Source organism: Chenopodium album, chromosome 5 (assembly GCF_948465745.1).
Source record: "Chenopodium album chromosome 5, dcCheAlbu1.1, whole genome shotgun sequence".
Classification (NCBI taxonomy): Eukaryota; Viridiplantae; Streptophyta; class Magnoliopsida; order Caryophyllales; family Amaranthaceae; genus Chenopodium; species Chenopodium album.
The window spans coordinates 9783831-9807574 of record NC_137838.1 but is presented as its reverse complement, the minus strand read 5'-3'; the positions used below and the strand labels follow the sequence as shown (position 1 = coordinate 9807574).

Below are 23744 nucleotides of genomic sequence, written 5' to 3'. Positions count from 1 at the left end.
TTGGGATAGGTTTTCTGAGATTTCAAGCAACAAAAAGCATGCTGAATCTTCAATCAATGCAATGGTTGTTCATCCAAATGAATCGGAACCCATTGATGTTACTAAGATTGCTTCTGAAAGTGTTCAGATAGCAAGTTGTATCCCAGATGTTGGATGTTCAGATAGGGCTGCTGAAAATGTGTTAAAAAAAATTGGAGATTCAAGTTTCAAATCTGCTTCAGGACGTTCACTTGCCAAAGAATCTGGAACTCCTACATTCAGTTTAGGAGTCTTTTCTCAAGAAACTGATTCTCCCCCTAGCAATGCGCCTACTGAACCTGTAGTTGCTTCTGTCAGTGCACAAGTTGGTGCTTCTGTTGCTGATGCTTCTCAAGCTGTTGGTGATGCTCTGATTGCTAATCCTCAAGATCTCATTTCTGATGCTCAAGAAGCTTTAATTGTGCATAAGAGAAAAGGTGATACTGAAAAGAAGAGTTCTATTCCAAAGAAACGCAAACCTCAGCCATCAGTGCTTCTTAGATCACCTTTTAAGTCCCGCATTATGATAATTTACAATCCATTATCACCAGTTCAGATGAGTGTCTTGAAGGCAATGTTTGCTGATGATAAAAATCGTTTGTAAGTATTTTTTTTTATCTATAGAATTTATTATCTTGTACATTAACTTCCATTTGTTTTAGACATACTAACTTTCTTTATTCTTTTTATGCAGTGAACCAGTATTTAATGGAGAGAATGGTCTTGAAATTTTGAGAGTACATCTTGAGAATCTTTATAATAAATATAAAGTTGATACAGAGATCATTAATGCTTGGTGTAGCATTCTGAATTATAATGAGCAGTTTAGAGATCCAAATTCTTCTGCTCGTTTCTTTTTTGACCTTAGTGCTACCGTAAGTTCAAATTCTTTCATTTATTTTGTTTTATTGAATTATTTTGTTTTTTTGTTGTAATTAATTTTTTTTTCTTTAACATGTAGGACTGTCTTATTCACTATGAGATAGATTCTGTTGCCCATCGGAATAAGATGTTTTTTGAGGTTGCTGAGAATTTGTACATAAAATCACTTGTACCACACAAGGATATTCAACTTTTTTTCTTCCCAGTTTATGAAGAAGATCATTACTATTTGGTATGTTTTAACACTACCACACTAAATGGTAATATCGAGCTTTTTGATTATAACGAAGATGCTGGAGATCATAAACAGCTTTTAAAACATTTGGTATGGCTTAAAAGTTAATCTTTATTCACATTATGTTTGTTTCTTTTACTTGAATGATCAGATTTTATTATGTTTGCTTATTTGATGTTTTAATTTTCAGAGAACTGCTTTTTCAAACTTTATTCAATGTGAAGGAAATGTACAGAGTTCTATTTTGGCAAATGATATCAAGCGGATGGAAATTTCTGTGATTAATGGTTCATGGAAGTCTTCGGATAAAAATCATTTGCATTGTGGAGTTGCAGTGATGAGACTCATGGAAACATACATGGGTTGTGCAAAGTGGGATCCTGGTTTGAAGAAAAATAATGTAAGTTTTTTAGATTAGTCTCATTAATAATAAGATGTTTTGGTCTATTTGCTTACTTTAAAGAAATGTTTGCTCATTTCACAAATGAGCAACTAATTCTTTGCTCATTTGAGAAATGAGCAATTAACTTTTTGATTATTTGCTAAATGAGCAAGAAATTATTTGCTCATTTGACAAATGAGCAAGGATTTACTTGTTCATTTCATAAATGAACAAAGAAATGTTTGCTCATTTCACAAATGAGCAACTAATTCTTTGCTCATTTGAGAAATGAGCAATTAACTTTTTGATTATTTGCTAAATGAGCAAGAAATTATTTGCTCATTTGACAAATGAGCAAGGATTTACTTGTTCATTTCATAAATGAACAAAGAAATGTTTGCTCATTTCACAAATGAGCAACTAATTCTTTGCTCATTTAAGAAATGAGCAATTAACTTTTTGATTATTTGCTAAATGAGCAAGAAATTACTTGCTCATTTATCAAATGAGCAAGAAATTACTTGCTCATTTATCAAATGAGCAAAGAAATGTTTGCTCATTTGACAAATGAGCAAGGATTTACTTGTTCATTTCATAAATGAGCAAGGATTCCTATCAAATGTTTACTTTAATTTTGAGGTCTATGGTCCATTAATCTAGCAATACCGTAGGCCATTGCCTTACAAGTTACAACTGCAACTTGTGGTGTTACTTTTACATGTTTGCTCATGTTATTGAAATCTCCTTAATTGTATAGGGTTTGATTATGTTATTTGTTTTGCAGCTGATAATCTTGACTAAACTTCGTGAAAAGTACACCCTGGGAATAATTACAAGTGAAGTGAACACTATTCAATCTGTTAAAGAAATTTTTCAGAAGAAGAAAAAGCAAAGTAAAGTTTCTGTTGCTGACAAAGAAGAAAATGCTGAAAAAGAAGAGCCTGAAGAAGAAAAAGTTCAAGGAAGAAAGAGCAAAAGACTGAAGAAAGCTGAATGTTAGGGAATTAAATAGTTAGTAGTGATGATTTGTCTTTTTTGGTTTAGGGAATTGGGTAAATTAAGATTTTATCTACTTTTAAGTAGTCTTTGAATGATGTAAAACTGATTTATAAACAGATTTTCTCAATAGAAGCCTACCCTTTTTTACTATAGTGATGATTATATTTGAATTAAAATTCAATTTTTTATTTGTTTTTACTTCACATTCCTTGTTATATACAACCAGTGTTCATTTGAAATATTCGTTCATTTGTTAAATGAGCAAACAATGAGCAAACAGATGTTTGCTCATTAAATGATAGATCAATGAATTCTTGCTCATTTGATAAATGTTCAAAGAATTTCTTGCTCATTTGATAAATGAATAAAGAAATGTTTGCTCACTTCACAAATGAGCAACTATTTTTGCTCATTTAAGAAATGAGCTTTTACCTTTTTTGATTATTTGCTAAGTGAGCAAGGAATTACTTGCTCATTTGATGATTAAGGAAAAGATATGTTTGCTCATTTGACCCAAGGAGAGCTGATTTTGGACTGGGAGATGAAACAAGAGTGCAATTGTTCCAAGTTCATATAATAGCTAATTTGCTCACTTGCCAAATGAGCAAATAATTATTTGCTCATTTGACAAAATGAGTAGTTAACTATTTGCTCATTTGATTAATGAGCAAGGAATTATTGCTCATTTGAGAAATGTTCAAAGAATTTCTTGCTCATTTGATAAATGAATAAAGAAATGTTTGCTCATTTCACAAATGAGCAACTATTTTTTCTCATTTAAGAAATGAGCTTTTACCTTTTTTGATTATTTGCTAAGTGAGCAAGGAATTACTTGCTCATTTGATGATTGAGAAAAGATATGTTTGCTCATTTGACCCAAGGAGAGCTGATTTTGGACTGGGAGATGAAATAAGAGTGTAATTGTTCCAAGTTCATATAATAGCTAATTTGCTCACTTACCAAATGAGCAAATAATTATTTGCTCATTTGATTAATGAGCAAGGAATTATTGCTCATTTGAGAAATGAACAAATATTTAGTCACTCATTTGAATATGTTCTATTTACAATTCAACAATATTTCAAAGCATTAAACTATGATTAGTACAAAATTAATAATATATTATTAAATATAAAAATTCAACAAAATCTTATATGTATATAAAAGTACCATTACACTTTTTTTGGACAATTTCTAATATCATGATGACTCAATTCACCACAACCTCTACATAATCTCTTCTTTTTTTGGTTTTGTTCTACAGCCTTTTCTTTTTCTCCCTTAAGCCTTTTTGCACTTCTACCTCTTGTTTCAACATTTGACACATCAGTCTCAGTCGCTTTCTTTTTTGATGTCTCTTCATTTGATACATGAACTCCAGTCCCTTTATTCTTTGAAACTTTTGGAGGTTTGACAATTATTTCAGTTGGCACACTAGCTCCAATCAATAGCTCAATGTCTTGCTCTTTGTTTTTTGCACTTCCAGCTGTTGTTTCATTATTTCTTGCAATCCTCTTTGCTTCCAAATCCTTTCTTATTCCTTGAAGATTTATCACAAGGTCTTGAATATCTTCATCTTTGCCTTCTGCCAAACTTACACAAGTGTGTATCTCTGACCATAAATCATTTAACAATTTTTTCTTGTCTATTATATTAGCACATTGCTCCAACAGGTTTCCTCCCAAGTCAAAAATAGGTTTCTTTAATGCCATAGTAGTCCACCTGTGTAGCATATACTGCCCGGGAATGGTTTCAAACCTTTTTGCTTTCCAAACCCAAATCATATGTCTACATGGAATTCCTTGCCTATAAAATAGCTTGCAAGAACATGTGGTGTCATAGTTAGTTGGATTAAACACAACATCAAATGTTCTAGTCCGATTTCCTTCACTTACTGTTGCAACTTCCAATTCATTTTCTTTCTTCAATTCATCAACACCACAAGAAAAACAAGCAATTTCAACCTCGTATTGAAATTCATAAAACACAGAGTTAGTATATAAATGTGAGGCATGCTTTTCTATCCCTAGTGGTGTTTTGCACTCAGGATATTTGTGCTTTGAATCATTATCATTCTGACCTTGAGTGTGTCTCTGGGCATCAATTGCAGCTTCATATCTCAAGTAAAACTCAACAAGTGACACATGAGGATTGATAAAGGAGCAGAAAAAGTTGTTTTCACTTTCGGATCTTGATGTTGTACGCATTATTCCTCCAAGGAACACATCTCTGAAATAGGCCGGAATCCACTTGTCTCTTATCTTGTACATATAACCTAACCATTCATGTTGTTCCAAGTGGTATTCAATCATCACCTTGTTCCACCTTTCTTCAAACTCAGCAGGTTCAATTTCAAGGTGCCAAACGCAAGCACATAATTTTTTTAGGAAACCAGTTTCTTCTTGCATGATTGATTTCTCCACCTTATCTGGTAACTTTTTCATTATGTGCCACATACAGAACCGATGTTTAGTCTTCTTAAACACACTTTTAATAGCAATTTTCATTGCTGGATCCTGATCTGTGATCATACAATTAGGTTCATTCCCACCCATTGCCTTGAGGAATGATCTGAACAGCCATTCAAATGACACGATATCTTCCTTTGCTATGAAACCAGCAGCAAAATTAATGCAATTCTTATGATGGTCAACGCTTGTAAATGGAGTAAACACCATATTGTACCTGTTTACACATACAAAATATAGTTTAAATGATCAAATAATTTAATACTCATTTGAAATATTATCAAATAATCAATTGCTCATTTGTCAAATGAGCAAATAACTCAATGCTTATTTGTGAAATAAGCAAACAATTCTTTGCTCTTTTGTCAAATGTGCAAATAATTGAATGCTCATTTGTCATATGAGCAAATAACTCAATGCTCATTTGTGAAATGAGCAAACAATTCAATGCTCATTTGTCAAATGAGCAAACAATTCAATGCTCATTTGTCAAATGAACATGTAATTCAATGCCCATATACATACTCTTATCAAAGAATATTAGACTTATGGGGATATTCAATTTTCACATAGAAGTAATGAGCAATTAAACTAATTTTATTTAAAACAAAGTCATTAATTTCAGCAAAACTAGTAATAACACATAAATGAATTACCTATTGGTTTGGTATGTGGTATCAAAGGATACCATATCACCAAATAGAGCATAACTCTTTTTACAAAGGGGGTCTGCCCACAATGCTCTACAAAGACAATAATCTTCATCCATCTCAAAATCAAAGAAAAAAGCGCTCCACATTAGCTTTTTGTTGGTAAAGTTATCCACGAACATTTGAGCATCGCTTCCTTGAATGTATGCTTTTAAATCTCTATGAAAATTTTTGAAATCTTCCTTAGATGCACCAATGTTTTCATATCCTCCAACAATTTCCTTCATCATTCGAAAAGTTGTAACGGGACCAATATTCACCTATTTAAAGAACAAAACAGTTTGTCACATGAGCAAATAATTCAATGCTCATTTTTAAAATGAGCAAACAATTCAATGCTCATTTGTCAAATGAGAAAAAAGTTATTTGCCCATTTGTCAAATGAGCAAACAGCTTTTATTAGAACATACAGAGAATTCATGAAACATAAGAGAATTCATGAAACAATTCAATGCTCATTTGACAAATGAGCAAAAAATTATTTGCTCATTTGTCAAATGAGCTAACAACTTTTATTAGAACATACATAGAATTCATGAAACATAAGAGAATTTGAAAGTGTTACCTTAGAATTATTCACAATTATTTTTTTGTGTAAAATGTTCATTTTCCTTCCTTCTTTTTGGAATAGATTGCAGCTAGGTGTATAAAGTGCATGAGTATGTCCCTCATGAAATTTTGTCACTATGAATGTGTTATCATCACAATGCTTTAGGACAATATGTGCCTTGCACCCAACACGAGTAACGAGTCTCTTCCTTTTGATTGAAGATTTTTCTTCATTGTTTTCCCCTTCCTTGTTATTTAAATCTTTTTCTACAGTAGTCTTTCTTTTTTCTTTGTATCCTTCCTTATTGCACAAGATATACTGATATTTTAATTCTTTGCTTCTTCTTTGTCTTTTAGTTGTAGACTTCCTTGTATTGAAACCAGAAGCAAATGCATAGCCTTTATAAAATTCAAGGCCCTCTTCAAGATTATTAAACTTCATCCCTATAGCTGGTTTCAACTCATTGGGGCATATTGGATGCCATTCTTTTGTTCCTCCAGGAGTGATCAAAGGTGCTACTTTAGGAGAAACTACTATTGTAGGAGTAGTTGGCACATTTGTGATGGTACTTGATTCACTCTCAACTTGTTCGTTGTTGCTCATCATTTGTGAATATGCACCTCCTTAAACACACTTAAACACACACATACACTCTTAATAATTAGAACTGAAATCAGATTCTTAAACAAACTTACACACACACAGACATAGATACACACTTACACACACACAAACACACACACACACACACACACTCAATAATTTCATAATCTATAATTATAACTGAAATCAGTTTCTGAAATCAGAATTGCAAGCAGAAAGAGGAGGGGGCAGGGGGGGGGATAGGTTTGCTCATTTGTCAAATGAACATGCAATTCAATGCCCACATATATAAACTCTTACACTCAATCACACTTACACTTACACTCACACTCACACTCACACACAGACACACTGTTACACTCACACACACACACACACACACACATACATACACAATTCTGTATACTTAGTGTTTTTACAAGCTAATATTTGCAAAACTTATAGATCCTTGAATTACTTATGAATGTCATTAATATTTGCTCATTTTAATTGTAGTTACCTCATTTTAAATGTTCTATTATACATATTTAGGTTTGCTCATTTTAATTTATTTGCTCATTTTGAATTTGATTGAAAATAAGAACATAATAACAACAAAGTTCAATTTGCTCATTTTTATATGACTTTGCTCATTCCATATCCACTTTGCTCATTTCATATCCACTTTGTTCTATTATACATATTTAGGTTTGCTCATTTTAATTTATTTGCTCATTTTGAATTTGATTGAAAATAAGAACATAAATAATTGATTCAATCACTATAAAGTTTAATTTGATATTATTAAAATCTCTATCAAATTAATCAAACCTAAATAATTGATTCAATTCAATCAAATAATTGATGCAATTAAACATTCAATTCGATTAATGTAATTCGAAAATTAACATGTAATTCAATTCGAAAATTAACATGCAATTCCAAATTTTTCAGAGATGTAAAATAAAAATATATTGAATATTCAAATTAACATGCAATTCAAAATTAAAATTACGAACAAACCTCAATGGTGGATGAAATTGCGACTGTTGAAATTTGCAAAAAGAAACCGTTGAAAATTGCAGAAAGAAACCGCTGAAATTTGCCGAAAGAAGAGCATACTCAGTGAATCGCCATTGATAAGTAAATCGCCATTGATGAGCTTTGAATTGCAGACATAATAGAGGGGAGAGATAAATTAGATGCTGAAAGTTAGCTTGTAGGCATGCTTATAATCTCAGCAGTTGGATTTCATCTAATCTAGCGGCTGAGATTTGTTCTCACATAAGGTGTGGGTTCTCACATAAAGGGTGGTTCTCACCGGATCCCGACCCTATATATATATATATTAAAAAAGTGTATTTAGTTTAATATATATTGGGTAGCCGGGTACCCAACTGATTTCGGGTCCAAAATATTGGGAATTTGAATTGAAACCGGTTGCAACCGGTTCCTAAATTTATTACCCAAAATTAGAACCACCAGGTCCTACCCGAAATTAGAACCACCGGGTCCAATTCTACACTACAAGAAAAGGGCCGTTTTGCGACGGAAATAATTCGTCGCAAACTGGCAAAATTCCGTCGCAAAGTGACTTTGCGACGGATTTCCGTCACAGGCATGGCGTCGCTCGAACTTTCGTAGCAAACAGTCCTTTTGTGACGGAATATCCGTCGCAAAACGAATTGCGACGGATTTTGCGACGGAAAGGTAGTTGTAGCTGAAAACAACATTTGCGACGAAAATTCCGTAGCAAGAGGAGTCATTTTGCGACGGAATATTCCGTCACAAAGTTTGCGACGGAATGTATTTCCGTCGCAAAATGGATTCTTTTGCGACGGAATAGTCCGTCACAAATTTTGCGACGGAATGTAATTCCGTCACAAATTTTGCGACGGAAATTCCGTCGCAAAGTTATTGTAATTTTAATTTTTTTTTTTTTTTGTATTTTGTTTTTTTTTCCTGGAACCTGTATTCCTGCAATCCTGTTTAATTTTTTTGTATTTTGTTTTGTTTTCCTGGAACCTGTATTCATGCAATCTTGTTTAATAAAATACGTGCATTTAAAATAATTTCAGTCAAAAAGTCCACGCCCTAACATAATTCAAATATATACAACACGTAGCCGTAACTACCAAGTACGGTACATGATATAATTTTTTAAACTACAATGTCATCCATATACAAAAATCGAAAAATGACACCTAACTAAACACAAGCTGGCTGTCCTTGGCCTGCACCACCACCACCACCACCACCCGGGTCGTTCCTGGGGTCTCGAATCTGAGGCTGAATCGTAGAACAAGTGAAAGGAGTGGTCAATCCTGTAAATCTACTGGCTAACTCCTCTAAGAACTCCTTGTTCTTCCTCTCGATTTCAGCCATCCGTTCTGCCACTCGAGCCTCCACTCGAGCATCGAGCTGTTCCGCCACACGGCTATCGATCTGGCTCTCAATTGCTTCCACCCTCTCATTCAACTCCTTGTGGAAGTTTTCCTGCATTTGAGTTATGACCGACGGTACGTATTGGCTGGAAGAACCCGATCCTCGTCCCCTAGATGTGCCGTAGTACAAGTCAGCACCAACACCAAGACCTCTAACACGACCCTTCTTATTACGACCACCAGCCGCCTCAAAGAAAATTTCATTTTCAGACAGTTGGGAACCCTGGGTTCTTGATTCCTCCTGTCTGTGTTGGTACGCCTCCTGTAACAAACAAAGGATATACAATGCAGAAATAAAAATAAAGAATGAGAACCAATAGTTTGAGGCTTGATATAGTTCATAAGTGGCAATATAGGTTCACTAGGTCCTAAAACTAGGAAAATTGGGTGAAAATGGGGCGTTTTTGGTTCTAACTTGCCTATTTCTCACATTTGTTATCTAATGAACCTATTTTTGTGACCTTAATACACCTAACTAACATAGTTACTTGAGTTTGAGGCTTGAAATTGTTTATAAGTGGCAATATAGGTTCACTAGGTCCTAAAACTAGAAAAAATGGGCGAAAATGGGGCGTTTTTGGTTCTAACTTGCCTATTTCTCACATTTGTTATCAAATGAGCTTATTTTTGACCATAATACACCTACCTAACATAGTTACTTGAGTTCGAGGCTTGAAATAGTTCATAAGTGGCAATATAGGAAACAAGTGGCTTGAAAATGGGCGAAAACTAGTTATTACCGCTACGCTCTGTTCGTTTCATTGTCACAACTTCTACACAACTCACGCATATAATCATATCAGTCACAAACAATAGTAGCAAAGTATCAAGCTAAGTTCTTTTCTTCATAAAATCAAACCTACATGAGGTTTTAGATGACATATATCCAGGGGTCCTTATCACTCCAACCTAACCCATCCTTGGACATCTTATCTCACTAGTGAATGTATGCCTAGTGATGAAACACATATAATTAACACACAATTACCCACATTCAAATAAACATACATACACTAACATGTATTTTTAAATTAACATATATTTTAAACTAATCTAACATATATTTTAAACTAATCTAACATATATTTTAAACTAAACTAACATACATTATAAACTAACTAACATATATTTTAAACTAAAATAACATACATTATAAACTAATCTAACATGTATTTTAAACTAAACTAACATACATTAAACTAATTCTAACATTGCAATATATCTTAAAAATTAAACTAATTCTAACATTGCAATATAAATTAAACTACACTACACTAAACACAAGTAATTAAATAATAAAATTTAGTTACAAATTAAATTAAAAAACATAATTAGAAAAAGTTAGGGTTTACATTAAAATTAAATTGAAAACAAAAACAAAGGGGGATAGTGGAATACTCACCGGGATTTGAGGGTGTTGTGGCGGAAATCCGGCTGCCGGAAGGAGGGTGGTGTGGTGGCTGCACACCGCCGGCGAACGGAGGGGCGTGAGTGGGCTTGAACGGAGGGGGTGGCGTGGGTGGGCGTGAGTGCGCGTGAGTGGGAGTGAACGGAAGGGGTGGGCGTTAGTAGGTGTGAGTGGCCGGATTCCGGTCGTTCCGGTGGCGACAGCGGCGGTGAAGTGGCCGGATTTTCTTTCTCTCTCTACGCTTTCCTCTATCTCTCTCTACGCTTTCCTCTTTCTGTTCTTCGTTTTCTTTTTCTCTCTCCTTCAGCGAAACTTCAGTTTTTTTTAAAAAAATTTAAAAACTTTTTGCGACGGAATTTCCGTCGCAGAATCCGTCGCAAAATGTTTTTTTTTTTATTTTTTTTTAATATTGTTTTGCGACGATTATTTCCGTCGCAAACAAACTTTTGCGAGGGAATAAATTCCGTCGCAAACTTTGCGACGGAAATTCCGTCGCAAAAGTTTGTTTCCGTCGCAAAGTTGCGACGGAATTTATTCCCTCGCAAATTAACCCTTTTTGCGACGGAATTGTAGTCCGTTGCAAGGTTTCCGTCGCAAAATGACCTATTTCTTGTAGTGCTAGATCCGAACCCACCGGTTCCTTACTGGTTTCAGTTCCAATTCTGGGTACCTAGAATTTTTGCTCACCTCTAGGCTTGGTTGCTAGAACTGTCTGTTATTATTTTGACATCAGGCTTGGTAAAACTGTCGAAGAAGCCAATGTCCAAGAACAATGTTTTTTTCATCATTAATATCTATAATCATATAACTAATATATAAAGCTAAACTTTTAGCCAGTCCACGAGACAGCGACACTTGGCATTCTAATTTTTCGCCAAGTGTTGTGCCATGTTGGAAATACTTAGATAGATTTCATAAGATAAATTAATTAGTTTAGATTTCTATTTTCAACCAAATTTGGATAGAATTTTAAAATAAAATTGTAAGTTAAGAGTTTTATTTTCAATAAAATATCAATATTTCATAGGTATAAATTGAATTATAAGTTTATTCAAAATATTAGATTATAACTCTATTTCATATGTATAAATTGAATTATAATTTTATTCAAAAAAATATTAAATTATAACTCTAAAAAAAATACCAATATTCACTACGTGAAAAATGAAATTGGCACCGGTTCAAACCCGGCTTAAGGCACCGGTTTGAACCGGTGCCAATGTGGGGGGTGCCAATAAGAGGTTTAAAAAGGCACCGGTGCCAAAATTCAGAATTGGCACTGGTTAACCGGTGCCAAAAAATCCCAAAAAAATTTAATTCACTATTTTTTGCACCGGTTAACCGGTGCCAAAATATATTTTTTTTTTTACTTAAAAATTAAATCTGTATTAACCAAATCTGTATTAACCAAAAGTGCCAAAATATTAATATAATCAAATCTGTTCATTATATATATATAATCAAAAAAAATTTATAGTATAGATCAAAAAAAAAATTACAACAGCTAAATCAAAATAAAAAAATTACGACATATAAATAAAAAAAAATTTCAATATAAATAAAAAAAAAAATTACAACTTCACAATAAAAAAAAACCCATACAACATCTAAATCAATATACTTGCATGTTGATTCTTTGATTTTAGATCTAAATCCATATACCTGCATCAATTAAAACAACCAAAATGAATCGATTAACATGATTTAGCTGCGAAAAAAATAAAAAAAAAAGCCAGAAAATCGAAAAAAAAAAGAAAATTAGTTCAAAACCCCAGAAAATCAAAAAAAAAAAAAAGAAAAGAAAATCAGTTCAAAAACCCAGAACATCAATTAAAACCCAAAAAATAAAACCCAGAAAATCAATTAAAACCCAGAAAATAAAAAAAAATGTGACAAAAAAAACCCAGAAATTTAAAAAAATTCGAATTAAAATAAGTTTAAAAATTGATTAACCAAACTAGAAAATCGAAAATCACTTAAAAAAACAAATTAAAATCGATTAAAATAAAAAATAAATCGATTAAAATAAAAGAAAATTCGAAAATCAGTTAACAACCCAGATAATAAAAAAAAAAATCAAATTAAAATCAAGAAATTATTTCCAAACCTTGCTCATGCATGTGTTCGTGGTGGATTAAACCAAAATGTTTTTGAAGAAACCCATAAAAATTTCGAAGACACTCATCAAATCAATTAAACCCAAAATCAACTTCGAACAAACCCAAATCAACTTGTATTAACCCAAAATATTCAACTTCGAACAAACCCATAAAAAAAACACCCAAAAACGCATGCATTAATCCAATAATCGATTATTGTAACCGAATATTAACCCAGAAATCGAAAAACAATGAGGAAATTGAGTTACAAAATCGAAATTTGTGGTGTTGATGTTACGGTGGTGGCGGCGGCTTTGCGTTGGTGTTGTTGCGGTGGTGTTGTTGTTGTTGTTGCGGAGATGCTCGAAGAGAAAGAGAAGAGATTGGGAAGGAGAACTAGAGGAGAAAGAAGGGAGAGCAGAGGAGAGAGAAGGGAGAGGAGAGAGTAAAGAGGCGGAGTGAGATGAGAGAGAAGGATAAGTTTTTTAGAATTATAAGTAAATATAATGGCCGGCTTTTTTAAAAAAAAAATAATTAAAGGTCCGGTTCACAAAGGCACCGGTTCAAACCGGTGGCCTTTATGATTTTGACACCGATTTGAAGTGAACCGGTGCCTTTTACTCTGGTTCAGCTTCCCACCAATTTTGTAGGCCATTTTTGGCACCGATTTGGACTGAACCGGTGCCAATTAGGGGGTGTTTTTTTGATATTTTCTACTAGTGATTATTATTATTGGTAGGTAATTTTATATGTAGCCCTAAGGGCTATATATAAGTATTAAATATACTCTTGGAAATTGTATAAAATTAGGAATTCATGACAAAAACACTCGTAAATTAGTGTTATTAGTATTTATATTTTGATGAATTCTTAACTGTTTACGATTTTCAAGTAAATTTAATGCTTATATGTAGTCCTAAGGGCTATGTATAACATTTTCCTATTATTATTAGTCATTTACATGTTTATTACATACTTCTTCCGTTTCTATTTAGTTGACACGTTCAATTTAGGCACACATGAGAGGAGAGAGAGTGAGAGAGAATGATAAAGCAAGTAAGGTACACTTAAAAAACAAGGTATAAAACTTACCCAAAAAGGAAACATGCATGTCAACAAAAAAAAATTCCTAAAAAGGAATACGTGTCAACTAAAAAAAACAGAGGTAAGTATATAGTTTAAATTGTTACAAAAGTACATCAATTTCTAAGTAATTTTGTATTAGAGATATATTTTGAAATTTGAATATAGATTTAAAATTTATCTCAAAATTTAATAAACAACCCGAGCAACGCACGGGGCACAAAACTAGTCTATATATATATTAAAACCCATGGCAAGAATTGTAATCATGCCACATGTCATGATTCTTGCCACGTGTTGTCGTGACTTAATAAATGATGTGGGGTCATGTGACTCATGTCATATTAAAATCGATCATCAATGTTTCCTCACAAAAAATTTATGTTCATAAATTCTAAACTTTTAATTCAACTTATATAATCTCATTCTTTCGTTTAATCATCCATAATTCATATAGGTTATATGTACTATGTATTTAAAATATGTAACACAAAAGTATATAGCGATTTTAAAACCTCAACATTTGTTTACTTTGAAGAAAAAAATTATATATATAACGATTTTAAAACCTCAACATTTGTTTACAAAAGTATATGATGGTAGATAAAGATTCCTGTAACAAATAAAACAAATAAATATGAAGTATTAAAGTTAGGTTATTGCATATTTCATAATAAATTTTGAAAAAATCAATAATATTTTATTAAATTATAAAACCACCAATATATTTCACTTTAATTTATTATAATTTTTTATACTTCCTCCGTTCTTTTTTTATTCCACCATAAGCGATTTCACGCTTGCCAATGCATTACTTTAGCTATCAATATCTTCGATTATACTTTTATAAAAATTATAAAAATTTAATATTTGAAAAGTAGAGTTCGATACGAATCTAACTAGATCCCACATGACTATATTTTTCCTAATGTATATCACAAATGATGGTCAAAGAAGATTAAGTGAATAGTGTAAAAGTCCTAATGGTGTAATAAAATAAAAATGGAGGAAGTATATAAAAAATGACTCGGGGCATCGCCCGGGCCTAAAACTAGTTACATATTAAAAGCTGTACAAACAATATATTATAAAATATGTATATGAATTTCACAATAATCACAAAACTAACGACCTGTTCACTTCACCTTATTTTTGTTGAATTAAAATTGTTTTTAGTGAATTTAAATTAATTTTGTTCAATTTAATTTTTTTTAATGAATTGAAATAATTATTACTAAATAAACATATTAATACGTATTTATTTCCTATTATATTTTTTTTGAATTTACTAAACCCACTATTATATTTTTTTTGAATTTACTAAACCCAAATGCTCCTCTCTCATAGTGCCACACTAGTTTAAGTCCCGTGCCATGCACGAGTTTTATTAAATTATTTAACAAATTATAACATTAATTTACAATTATATAATAACAAAGAATTACATTTATAAACTTCAAAAAAAAAAAAAAAAAATTATTTTACCCTTTTTTATTTTATTTTTTTGGTTAATGATGCATGTAAAGGCTATTGATGCGTTAGACTTTATAAATATGAAAAAAAAATTGCGGCTATTGATTATTTAGAACCCATACTATATACCTTATCATATCCATATTTTGTTGATACAATTTTGACATACACATGTGTTTATACAAGTTTAATTAAAACTTTATTTTTTTATATGTAAAAATCAAATTTTTAAAAAAGAGTGAGCTAGTCGTAGGTTTTTATTATAATATATAAGTAAACTAAGGAACATAATGAATCATCAAATACTATTATAAAAAAAAATACATTAGCATGAGATTATTATAGAAGTAAGACTTTTCCTAATAATAATATTAGCATGAGAATATTATAAAAACATTAGAGAATATTACAAAAATTACTGTAATATATACATATAATAATATTTCATTAAGAGAGTATTACAGGCTATAAATACTTTTCTTGGAAAATTGAAAAAAAAAAACATAAAATAAAGACAAAAAATAAAAAAATAAAAATAAAATAAAAAAGGAAAGAAAAATTGGAGGGAAAATTTTTGACTATTATTATATCATACTTTATAAATCCGAGCATTTCACGGGGACAAAAACTTTATAAATCCGTGCATTTCACGGGGACAAAACTAGTTTCCAATCAAAACATCTCATTTTCCTTTTACACATATTCATTCTATGAAAAAAAATTACTCCATAATTAGATTTTTTTTTTTTTTTTTTTTTTTTTTTTTTTTTTTTTTTTTTTTTGAAATAACACTGTAATAATAAGATGGTAAGCTTTGGTTGGTTAAAAGTAAATAAAAGAAATAAATAATACGTAGTACATTGTACTAAAATAAATAAATAACACATTTTTTTTTTTTCTAAAAATAATGACTGAAATTTAGAAAGAGGGTTTGGGGTAATTGAAACTTTAATTTGGGTACATTAATTACATGAGTTGGATTTGTTTTACAGCTTTTATTAATTTCAATTCGTATGTACAATCATCACCAGTCAAACATGGTTTTTACTTTCTTGGCTCTCTATATGCTTTACTCATCCAAATTGATGTACGGAGTAAAAAGTAACTGACTTTAAAATTTCTTTTGAGCAAAAAATTTCTACGTCTACTCCTTAATCTTTTATTGTCATTTGCTGTAACTTTCCGTGAAGGTGTATGATAATTTTTACAGTACAATTCTAATGCTACTGTTATCATTCAGGTGATGACTAATTTAACGCTACAAAATTCTATATATGCTTAGCACATACGTATGTTTAGCACAAATATTCATTGATCTATCTAGGCAAGCTAAGCCAAAGAAAGGTGACAATGAATTCTCATAAACTCCTTTGTTGGTCTTTTCTATTTTCCTACTTTATTAGTTGTGTTGCTCATGGGATTGATACCATTAGCATTCACCACAACAACGTCATGTGTATTGAGAAAGAGAGAGAGGCTTTATTGAAATTCAAAGAGGGCATTCAAGTCGATCATTGTGGGATGTTGTATTCTTGGGGAGATGATGATGATAACAAAAACTGTTGTCAATGGCGGGGCATCCGTTGTAGCAACCGAACTGGCCATGTAATCAAGCTCGACCTTCGTGGTGTTGAGGATGATGATTATTGTTTGCAAGGTAAAGTGAGTTCTTCCCTTGCTGATTTAAAGCATTTGAGTTACTTGGATCTCAGCCTCAACAATTTCCAAAACCAACCCATCCCTAGTTTTGTTGGTTCCCTTGTGAGTTTGAAATACCTTAATTTATCCTACACTGGATTCAGTGGAGAAATTCCACACCAGCTCGGTAATCTATCCTCCTTGCTTTCTCTTGATCTTCACACTCATTTATACGTCGGTGACCTTTCTGTCAAAAACTTGTCGTGGCTCTCACATCTAAAACTGTTAAAATATATCAACTTGAGTGGTATCGATCTCAGTAAAGCCATAGAGTGGATAAAAATCGTGAACAACCTCCAATTCTTAAGGGTTCTTCAGCTGGAGTCTTGTATCCTTCCCTCTAGAGTCACATGGCCACTTTCATACAAAAACTCCACAACCACTCTTTCATATCTTAATCTTGCTATAAATGGTCTTAATGATTCATCAATATTCCAATGGCTTTTTAATTTAAGTGGTATCGATACTCATCTTTCATTTGTTGATCTTAGTTACAATCAACTTGATGGTCTCTTTCCAAACGCATTTTGGAAGATGCATAATCTTTCATATCTAGATCTCTCTAGTAATCAACTAGAAGGTCCCCTTCCTAATGCACTTGGTAATATGCATGCTCTTTCTTATCTGGACCTTTCCAACAATAAATTGCAAGGTCCATTTCCAGATACAATTTCAAACTTACGGTCTCTCCAACATCTCGACCTCTCATCAAATAATTTTAAGTCCTCGCAATTTCCTAAAACACTTGGCAATTTGTGTCATTTACAAACACTCAACTTGAATGAAATTAACATCATCGATGAGCTTCCCAACATAATCCAAACACTAGCAGGTTGCGTAAACAAGTCCTTACTGTATTTAGATCTTGGTGAAAATCAAATATGGGGTTCAATTCCAGACACGATTGACACACTCTCATCATTACAACAATTATCTCTTGATAGTAACTGTTTGAATGGAACCATCAGTCCTCGTTTGGGGCAACTATCAATGCTCGAGTGGTTAGAGCTCTCTTCTAACTCTCTGCATGGTACTCTCTCTAGCAGCCACTTCTCAAATCTTTCAAGATTACAATACTTAGACCTTTCAAACAATCCAGCACTGGTGATCGATAATGAAGACAATTGGGTTCCTCCATTCCAGTTGAAATTTATTTTATTACGTTCCTGCAGATTGGGACCGATCTTTCCAAAGTGGCTTGCGAGCCAAAAATATTATTCCTTACTTGATATTTCTGCCGCTGGAATTTCAGACACCATTCCCGATTTTTTCACATTGCCTTCAAACCTCTCTTATCTTAATATATCTCATAACATGATGTATGGGACACTTCCAAATTTTGAAGTACCAATCACACTTCTTTATGAGAGGCTTGTAATAGATATGAGTTCTAACAATTTTGAAGGTGCAATACCAACATTTCCAACAAACCTTACTTCACTGTACTTAAATAACAATAGGTTTTCTGATCCCGTTCTTTTTTTGTGTCCTAGAGAGAAAGTATGTCTAAAAAATCTTGATCTCTCAAATAATTTGTTGTCCGGAAAGCTTCAAGATTGCTGGATGAATTTTGACCAATTATTATTTCTCCATTTAGAGAACAATAACTTTTCTGGTAATATACCACCTTCCATTAGTTACTTGAAGCAATTAAATTCGTTGCACTTGCGCAACAATAGTTTTTCGGGAGAACTTCCAAAATCATTAGAGGATTGCACATCCCTGGTTTTTCTTGATCTTGCTCATAATTCTTTTACTGGGCATGTATTGCCAGGTATTGGGAGTACTTACAAAAACCTCAGTGTTCTTAGTCTTGGAAGCAATAATTTTGTTGGAGAAATACCTTTGAGCCTCTGTCAATTGCCCTTTCTACAAATCTTAGATGTTGCTGGCAACCAAATTACTGGAACCATTCCAAATTGCATGCATAATCTTATAGGAATGCGAAATGCAACAGATCTTATTCCAGCATTGCAGTATTATGATTTTATGTTTTCAAATGCATCCATGCCCCTTGATCAATACATTGATGCTGCCATGATTACATGGAAACAAAAAGAAAGGAGCTTTGGGAAGTCTTTAGGACTAGTCAAGCTCATTGATCTTTCAAACAATAAGTTGAAAGGAAAAATTCCCACAGAAATTTCAGCTCTACAAGGTCTCATCTCCTTGAATTTATCAAGAAACAGTTTGGTTGGAAACATCACACCGAAAATTGGACAATTGACATCTTTGGAAGTTCTCGATTTTTCAAACAACCACCTCTCTGGTGAAATCCCTGCAAGCATCACTGCTTTGAGTTCTCTCAGCAACTTGGATTTGTCAAACAACCACTTCTCTGGAGAAATTCCGAAGGGCACTCAACTTCAAGGTTTCAATGCTTCAGTATATGCTGGAAATCCTCAACTTTGTGGAGCTCCTCTCTCGAACTGCTCTAGGGATCAACCACACCAGAACTCAACGACCACTCCCCAGGATGACGGTGATGATGACAAGATGTTTTTTGTGGGGTTGTTTGTAAGTGTGGTGCTCGGATTTATCATAGGATTTTGGGGAGTTTTTGGAACATTGGTGCTCAAAAAATCTTGGAGACATGCCTTTTTTAAGTTCTTTGATGACATGAAAGATAGGATCTATGTCATGGTCTCATTGAGCATTGCTAAATTTAAAAGGAGGCTCTAACTCTAGTAAGTTATTACTCAATTTTTTTTATTGATCTTAGCAGAATATTATAAACTGTATATATGATGAATCTAATATGATTGCATTGAATGTAACATAATCGCAAATTTGCAGCAGGCTGAGGTTTGGTACAAGAGGAATCTGACTCATTTTGCTCACCAACTACCTAATACAAGCTTCTCCATGGAGCACATCAGATCGTTTTAGATGTTGTAAGCATGGCTAGGAAGTTTGAGTTCAGTACTTTCTTGTTCTGTCCTAAAGTATGTACATTTCATTTCTGAGTCCTCTGTAAGCCCTCCGGATGTTACTCATGTTATCCTTTCTGATGAGAAGAAATTATCTTAATAAAGTATTTTTCTGTCAAAAAAAAAAAAAAAAGGTAAAACTTACCTTAGCTTGTGCACGTCGATCTTTTTTACAACTTACTTTTAGGCCTCATCTTGATCTTCTAACAATCAACTGATTGTAGGTCTTATTCCTACTGCAATCGGGAGTATATATGTTTTTTCATATCTCTATATATCTTATAATATAATCGCAATCACAAATTCACAAGTCTCCTTCCCAATCAATGCAATAGGCAACAACCTTCAGTCTCTTGCATATCTTAGTTCATTTTAGGCTCCTATATGTAACTGCTAGATTTCTAAGGTTTCTCAAATATGACCGTAGCACTTAGTTCATTTTATTTACTCCTATAATTAATCATCCTAAAAAAAATTTCCTGGATTTTTGATTTAGATCATACGTGGTCAAGATTTGGTTAGCTCAAGCCTCTAGCACAAAAAGTGACGAATTTCGTGAAATTATTGTGTGATTCTGATGTATGCACGAAGTATAAAATTTGACATATCATATATATTGTAATACCCGAGATTTTAAAATATGATTTATTATATTCTAATCTATATTATAAGCTTGATTAAGTTTTAATCTCTATTTTAACCATTAAGAATGTTTTAGTCTTAAATTTTATTATAAGAATAGATCATTTTAGAAGCAAATTTTACGAAAGAAAGTAATTTATTGTTAAATTTATTTCGTTCAAATGATATTTTTATATTTTGTTAACTATTTAAATACTTCCATCAAAATCTATATTTTTAAAGAGACGGTGAAATGACTAAATGCCCTCGCTCACCAAAAGAGACAAAACCTGCCTCTTTATTTCTCCTTGTCCTTCACGGTTAAGGAATTAATGATACAAAGTCTAGTTTTTGCTCCTTTATAATTATTGGTTGCTCAAATCCATTATTATCACAATAGGAAATTTAATCTTATCATTCCTTTTCTTTCATGTTCTTTTAATAATACCACTTAAGTGTTAAACGTTACCACCTCACCTCTTCCTAATTCTTCCTTTATGGTTAAGAAATTACTTGAGATAAGACCAAGTTTTGCCTCATCCAATTTCTATTTTCATCAAACTATAGTTATCACTTCTTCACAGTTAAGGCAAAGAGGACTATTTCATCTTTGCTTCGATTTTTATCGTTTGTTGCACAATTTCCATGATTATCACGTACCAAACTTTATCTCTTATTTTTCTTCTAGAAAGCTTATTAGCAACACTTAATACTCCTACATTTATTCCAACGACTTAAGAAGCTATCGACACCATGGCTGTCGCTCATCATTCACTAATCCCTATCCATCATTCATAATTATGTTCTTGCTCCAAAAATAGTCTCCTAAGACTAAGTTCTTGAGCTACTTTTCAATAAACCCAAAGTAAGTTACTCTTTTTGCTTGTAATTTTGGTATAAGTTTGACTTTTACTTTGGGAAAACTACTCTTATTTCTTAAATTAATGATTATGGTAGCATTTGCTTTTAAATGGTCATACTATCATATACTTAGATAACTTACGTAGTAATAATACTCATTTCTCAAATGAGTTTTGTTATTGTTTTCATACTAAATATAATTTATGATTTTGAATGTTTATAATTTTAATCTTATTCACTACTAATATGAATAGTAGTAGTATATATGTTTTTAATCTATTTTCTACTAGTAATATAAATAGTGGTAGTATCTATTTTTAAAGTAATGCTCATTTTACTCAAAATGACGAGGTAATACTTGTTTTGTTTCTAAAAATATTTTTATACTTGTTTTATCAAAGACTTTGAATTAAGAAGTTATTAATGAGTATTTATTATTTTTGGGTATGATCGAATAAATCATGACGATGAGGAACTAATGACGGAGGTTGAGAGTTCGAATAATGATTATTGGAGAATGGGTGAGATGATTAAAGATGATCAAATGAGGTAACCATTATGTCTAGCAATTGTGTTTAGTCTCGTATATGTAACTATTATGTTTAGCAACTGTGTCTAGTCCCGTATGTGTGACAATTATGTATGGTAATCAAGAATGCACCTGTGTAATCATGACATGTTTGACATCTTAAATGGACTGTTACTACATCATATGTATGCCTATATGATATGTTTGACGTGTTATGATTTAAAAGTGTATTATGTGCACATGACATGGCATGATCTTTTATATCCTTGTATATATTCTTAATGACTTGTAATATGATAAACATGTTTATTAATGTATTTCAGTCTTTTGGTTTATATGAATGATTTTATATATGTACAATGTTTTATTGATTTGTGGATCTCTCGAAAGTATGTTAATAATGTACAAATAAATTGTTAAAAGGTACACAACATGATAAATGAAAGTGAAAGCCCTAGTTCGTCTGGCAGTATATGTTATGTTTCGGTCATGCAATGCATGTACCCATGGGGCACCAGCCCAACTATGTCGAGCACCTGCTCTATGTTATGGGCACCGGCCCATCGCGGAAGACGTTCCGCCATGTCATATTATCCAGCGACTAGCATGTCCACCAAAAAGATTACGAATACATGAATTTTATTAAAGGACTTATGAGAACTCACAAGGATACTCAATTGATGAGTTTTACGATGTACTGATATGTACGATAGTACATAAAGATATCTTAACATCATACAAGGTGATAAGAATGCTATGAACGACATGTATTTCTAGTTATTTTATTAATTTATAAATTATGTGTAAGTGAGCTGTTATGTTAAGCCCCTGTTAAATGTTTAACGCTAATGATTATTTTATTCAATTAAGTGTTACGAATGAATGATTATGAAATGTGCCAATGTGCTATGAATTTTTATGAAATGTAAAGTTGTTCTGAAATGATTTAATATGATACGATAGATGAACTTTTGTCGGCATTGGAAAGTGAACTAAACGTTGAAAATAGGCGAGTTACAGGTGGAGGAAAGTATGTTAATGAAAGGAGGAAACATTCCCACACGAATGAAAGTTATGTTATGTCCAAAACCTGTACTTACCTATGATCTTACATAAAGGGAATGATCCTTGCCGACACAGCTTTTAAAACTAATGATGTTAGATTATTTCTGAACAACTATGTATGTATGATATATGCTCAAATGATTTTGAAAGAAAAACTGTTTTTACAGGCTAGAGTAATGTTACTGAGTTTTCAACTCATTTTTGGATTTTCCTGTGTTTTCTCTATTTTCTATTTTTATGGATAATTACAGGGATAATGATGACAGAGCTGAAATTAATCAAAAGCAAAGGGATTAAAGGATTTAGTTAGTTTAGGGATTATGGAATCAAGGCTTATGTATTATGGATCATCGAGAGCTGAGATAGATTGATTATTTTATTACAGTAAGGAAGACTGGAGTTGTATTTTTTTTTATTATTGAATATTCGCATTAAGGAGTATGTTTATTTGTGGGCCCATAATCCACAGTTGGCTATGAGATTATCTATATATAATTGATTCCTCTTAGTATGATGAGTAAAGAATGGTTTATCTATGATTAATTAATTCCGCAGCGAATGACGAGTTATATACGGTCCGGTGACGTCGATTAAAAGTCGGGGCGTTACATATATGCACTAAAAAATTAGTACACTGTGGTTTCTTATTAGAGATATACAATATAAAATACTTAGTACTATTGTTTGATTACACTTGTGTAAGAACA

At 32.3% G+C, this 23744-nt stretch overlaps 4 protein-coding genes and 1 long non-coding RNA gene across 5 annotated transcripts; 3 read left to right on the top strand and 2 right to left on the bottom strand.

The window, feature by feature from the left end:
* Positions 1-696: 696 nt before the first annotated feature.
* LOC145632557 (uncharacterized) lies at positions 697-2517 on the top strand. The gene is made up of 3 exons (XM_081684923.1): positions 697-1225; positions 1326-1535; positions 2302-2517. Exons 1-3 carry the CDS (start codon positions 1028-1030, stop codon positions 2515-2517), a joined length of 624 nt encoding a protein of 207 aa, XP_081541049.1. The 5' UTR covers positions 697-1027.
* Positions 2518-3688: 1171 nt separating this feature from the next.
* Positions 3689-6882, bottom strand: LOC145630376 (protein FAR1-RELATED SEQUENCE 5-like). Its single transcript, XM_081682637.1, has 4 exons — positions 6260-6882; positions 5641-5954; positions 3893-5201; positions 3689-3847 (listed from the first exon to the last, which is right to left on the bottom strand). Exons 1-4 carry the CDS (start codon positions 6848-6850, stop codon positions 3689-3691), a joined length of 2373 nt encoding a protein of 790 aa, XP_081538763.1. The 5' UTR covers positions 6851-6882.
* Positions 6883-8727: 1845 nt separating this feature from the next.
* Positions 8728-11466, bottom strand: LOC145632556 (uncharacterized). The gene is made up of 3 exons (XM_081684922.1): positions 11407-11466; positions 10673-10936; positions 8728-9532 (listed from the first exon to the last, which is right to left on the bottom strand). Exons 1-3 carry the CDS (start codon positions 11464-11466, stop codon positions 9035-9037), a joined length of 822 nt encoding a protein of 273 aa, XP_081541048.1. The 3' UTR covers positions 8728-9034.
* Positions 11467-16683: 5217 nt separating this feature from the next.
* Positions 16684-19713, top strand: LOC145632555 (receptor-like protein EIX2). The gene is made up of 2 exons (XM_081684921.1): positions 16684-17539; positions 17612-19713. The coding sequence occupies exons 1-2, from the start codon at positions 16684-16686 to the stop codon at positions 19711-19713; spliced, it is 2958 nt and encodes a 985-aa protein (XP_081541047.1).
* A 2087-nt stretch (positions 19714-21800) lies between these two features.
* Positions 21801-23551, top strand: LOC145630375 (uncharacterized). The gene is made up of 2 exons (XR_014112038.1): positions 21801-21992; positions 23289-23551. It is a non-coding gene; the product is annotated as an uncharacterized LOC145630375 (long non-coding RNA).
* Positions 23552-23744: the final 193 nt, after the last annotated feature.

Excerpts from the sequence above, each read along its gene's own strand:
- LOC145632557 (XM_081684923.1), top strand. The coding sequence starts at position 1,028 with ATGTTTTTTGAGGTTGCTGAGAATTTGTACATAAAATCACTTGTACCA. Across the intron at positions 1,226-1,325 it reads AACAGCTTTTAAAACATTTG|AGAACTGCTTTTTCAAACTT; the intron begins GTATGGCTTAAA and ends TTTAATTTTCAG. Across the intron at positions 1,536-2,301 it reads CTGGTTTGAAGAAAAATAAT|CTGATAATCTTGACTAAACT; the intron begins GTAAGTTTTTTA and ends TTTGTTTTGCAG.
- LOC145630376 (XM_081682637.1), bottom strand. The coding sequence starts at position 6,850 with ATGATGAGCAACAACGAACAAGTTGAGAGTGAATCAAGTACCATCACA. Across the intron at positions 5,955-6,259 it reads TAATTGTGAATAATTCTAAG|GTGAATATTGGTCCCGTTAC; the intron begins GTAACACTTTCA and ends TTCTTTAAATAG. Across the intron at positions 3,848-3,892 it reads CAAAGAATAAAGGGACTGGA|ACTGATGTGTCAAATGTTGA; the intron begins GTTCATGTATCA and ends AAAGCGACTGAG.
- LOC145632556 (XM_081684922.1), bottom strand. The coding sequence starts at position 11,466 with ATGATGAAAAAAACATTGTTCTTGGACATTGGCTTCTTCGACAGTTTT. Across the intron at positions 10,937-11,406 it reads ACAGTTTTACCAAGCCTGAT|AGAGAGATAGAGGAAAGCGT; the intron begins GTCAAAATAATA and ends AGGAAAGCGTAG. Across the intron at positions 9,533-10,672 it reads CACAACACCCTCAAATCCCG|GAGGCGTACCAACACAGACA; the intron begins GTGAGTATTCCA and ends TGTTTGTTACAG.
- LOC145632555 (XM_081684921.1), top strand. The coding sequence starts at position 16,684 with ATGAATTCTCATAAACTCCTTTGTTGGTCTTTTCTATTTTCCTACTTT. Across the intron at positions 17,540-17,611 it reads TAGTTACAATCAACTTGATG|GTCCCCTTCCTAATGCACTT; the intron begins GTCTCTTTCCAA and ends ATCAACTAGAAG.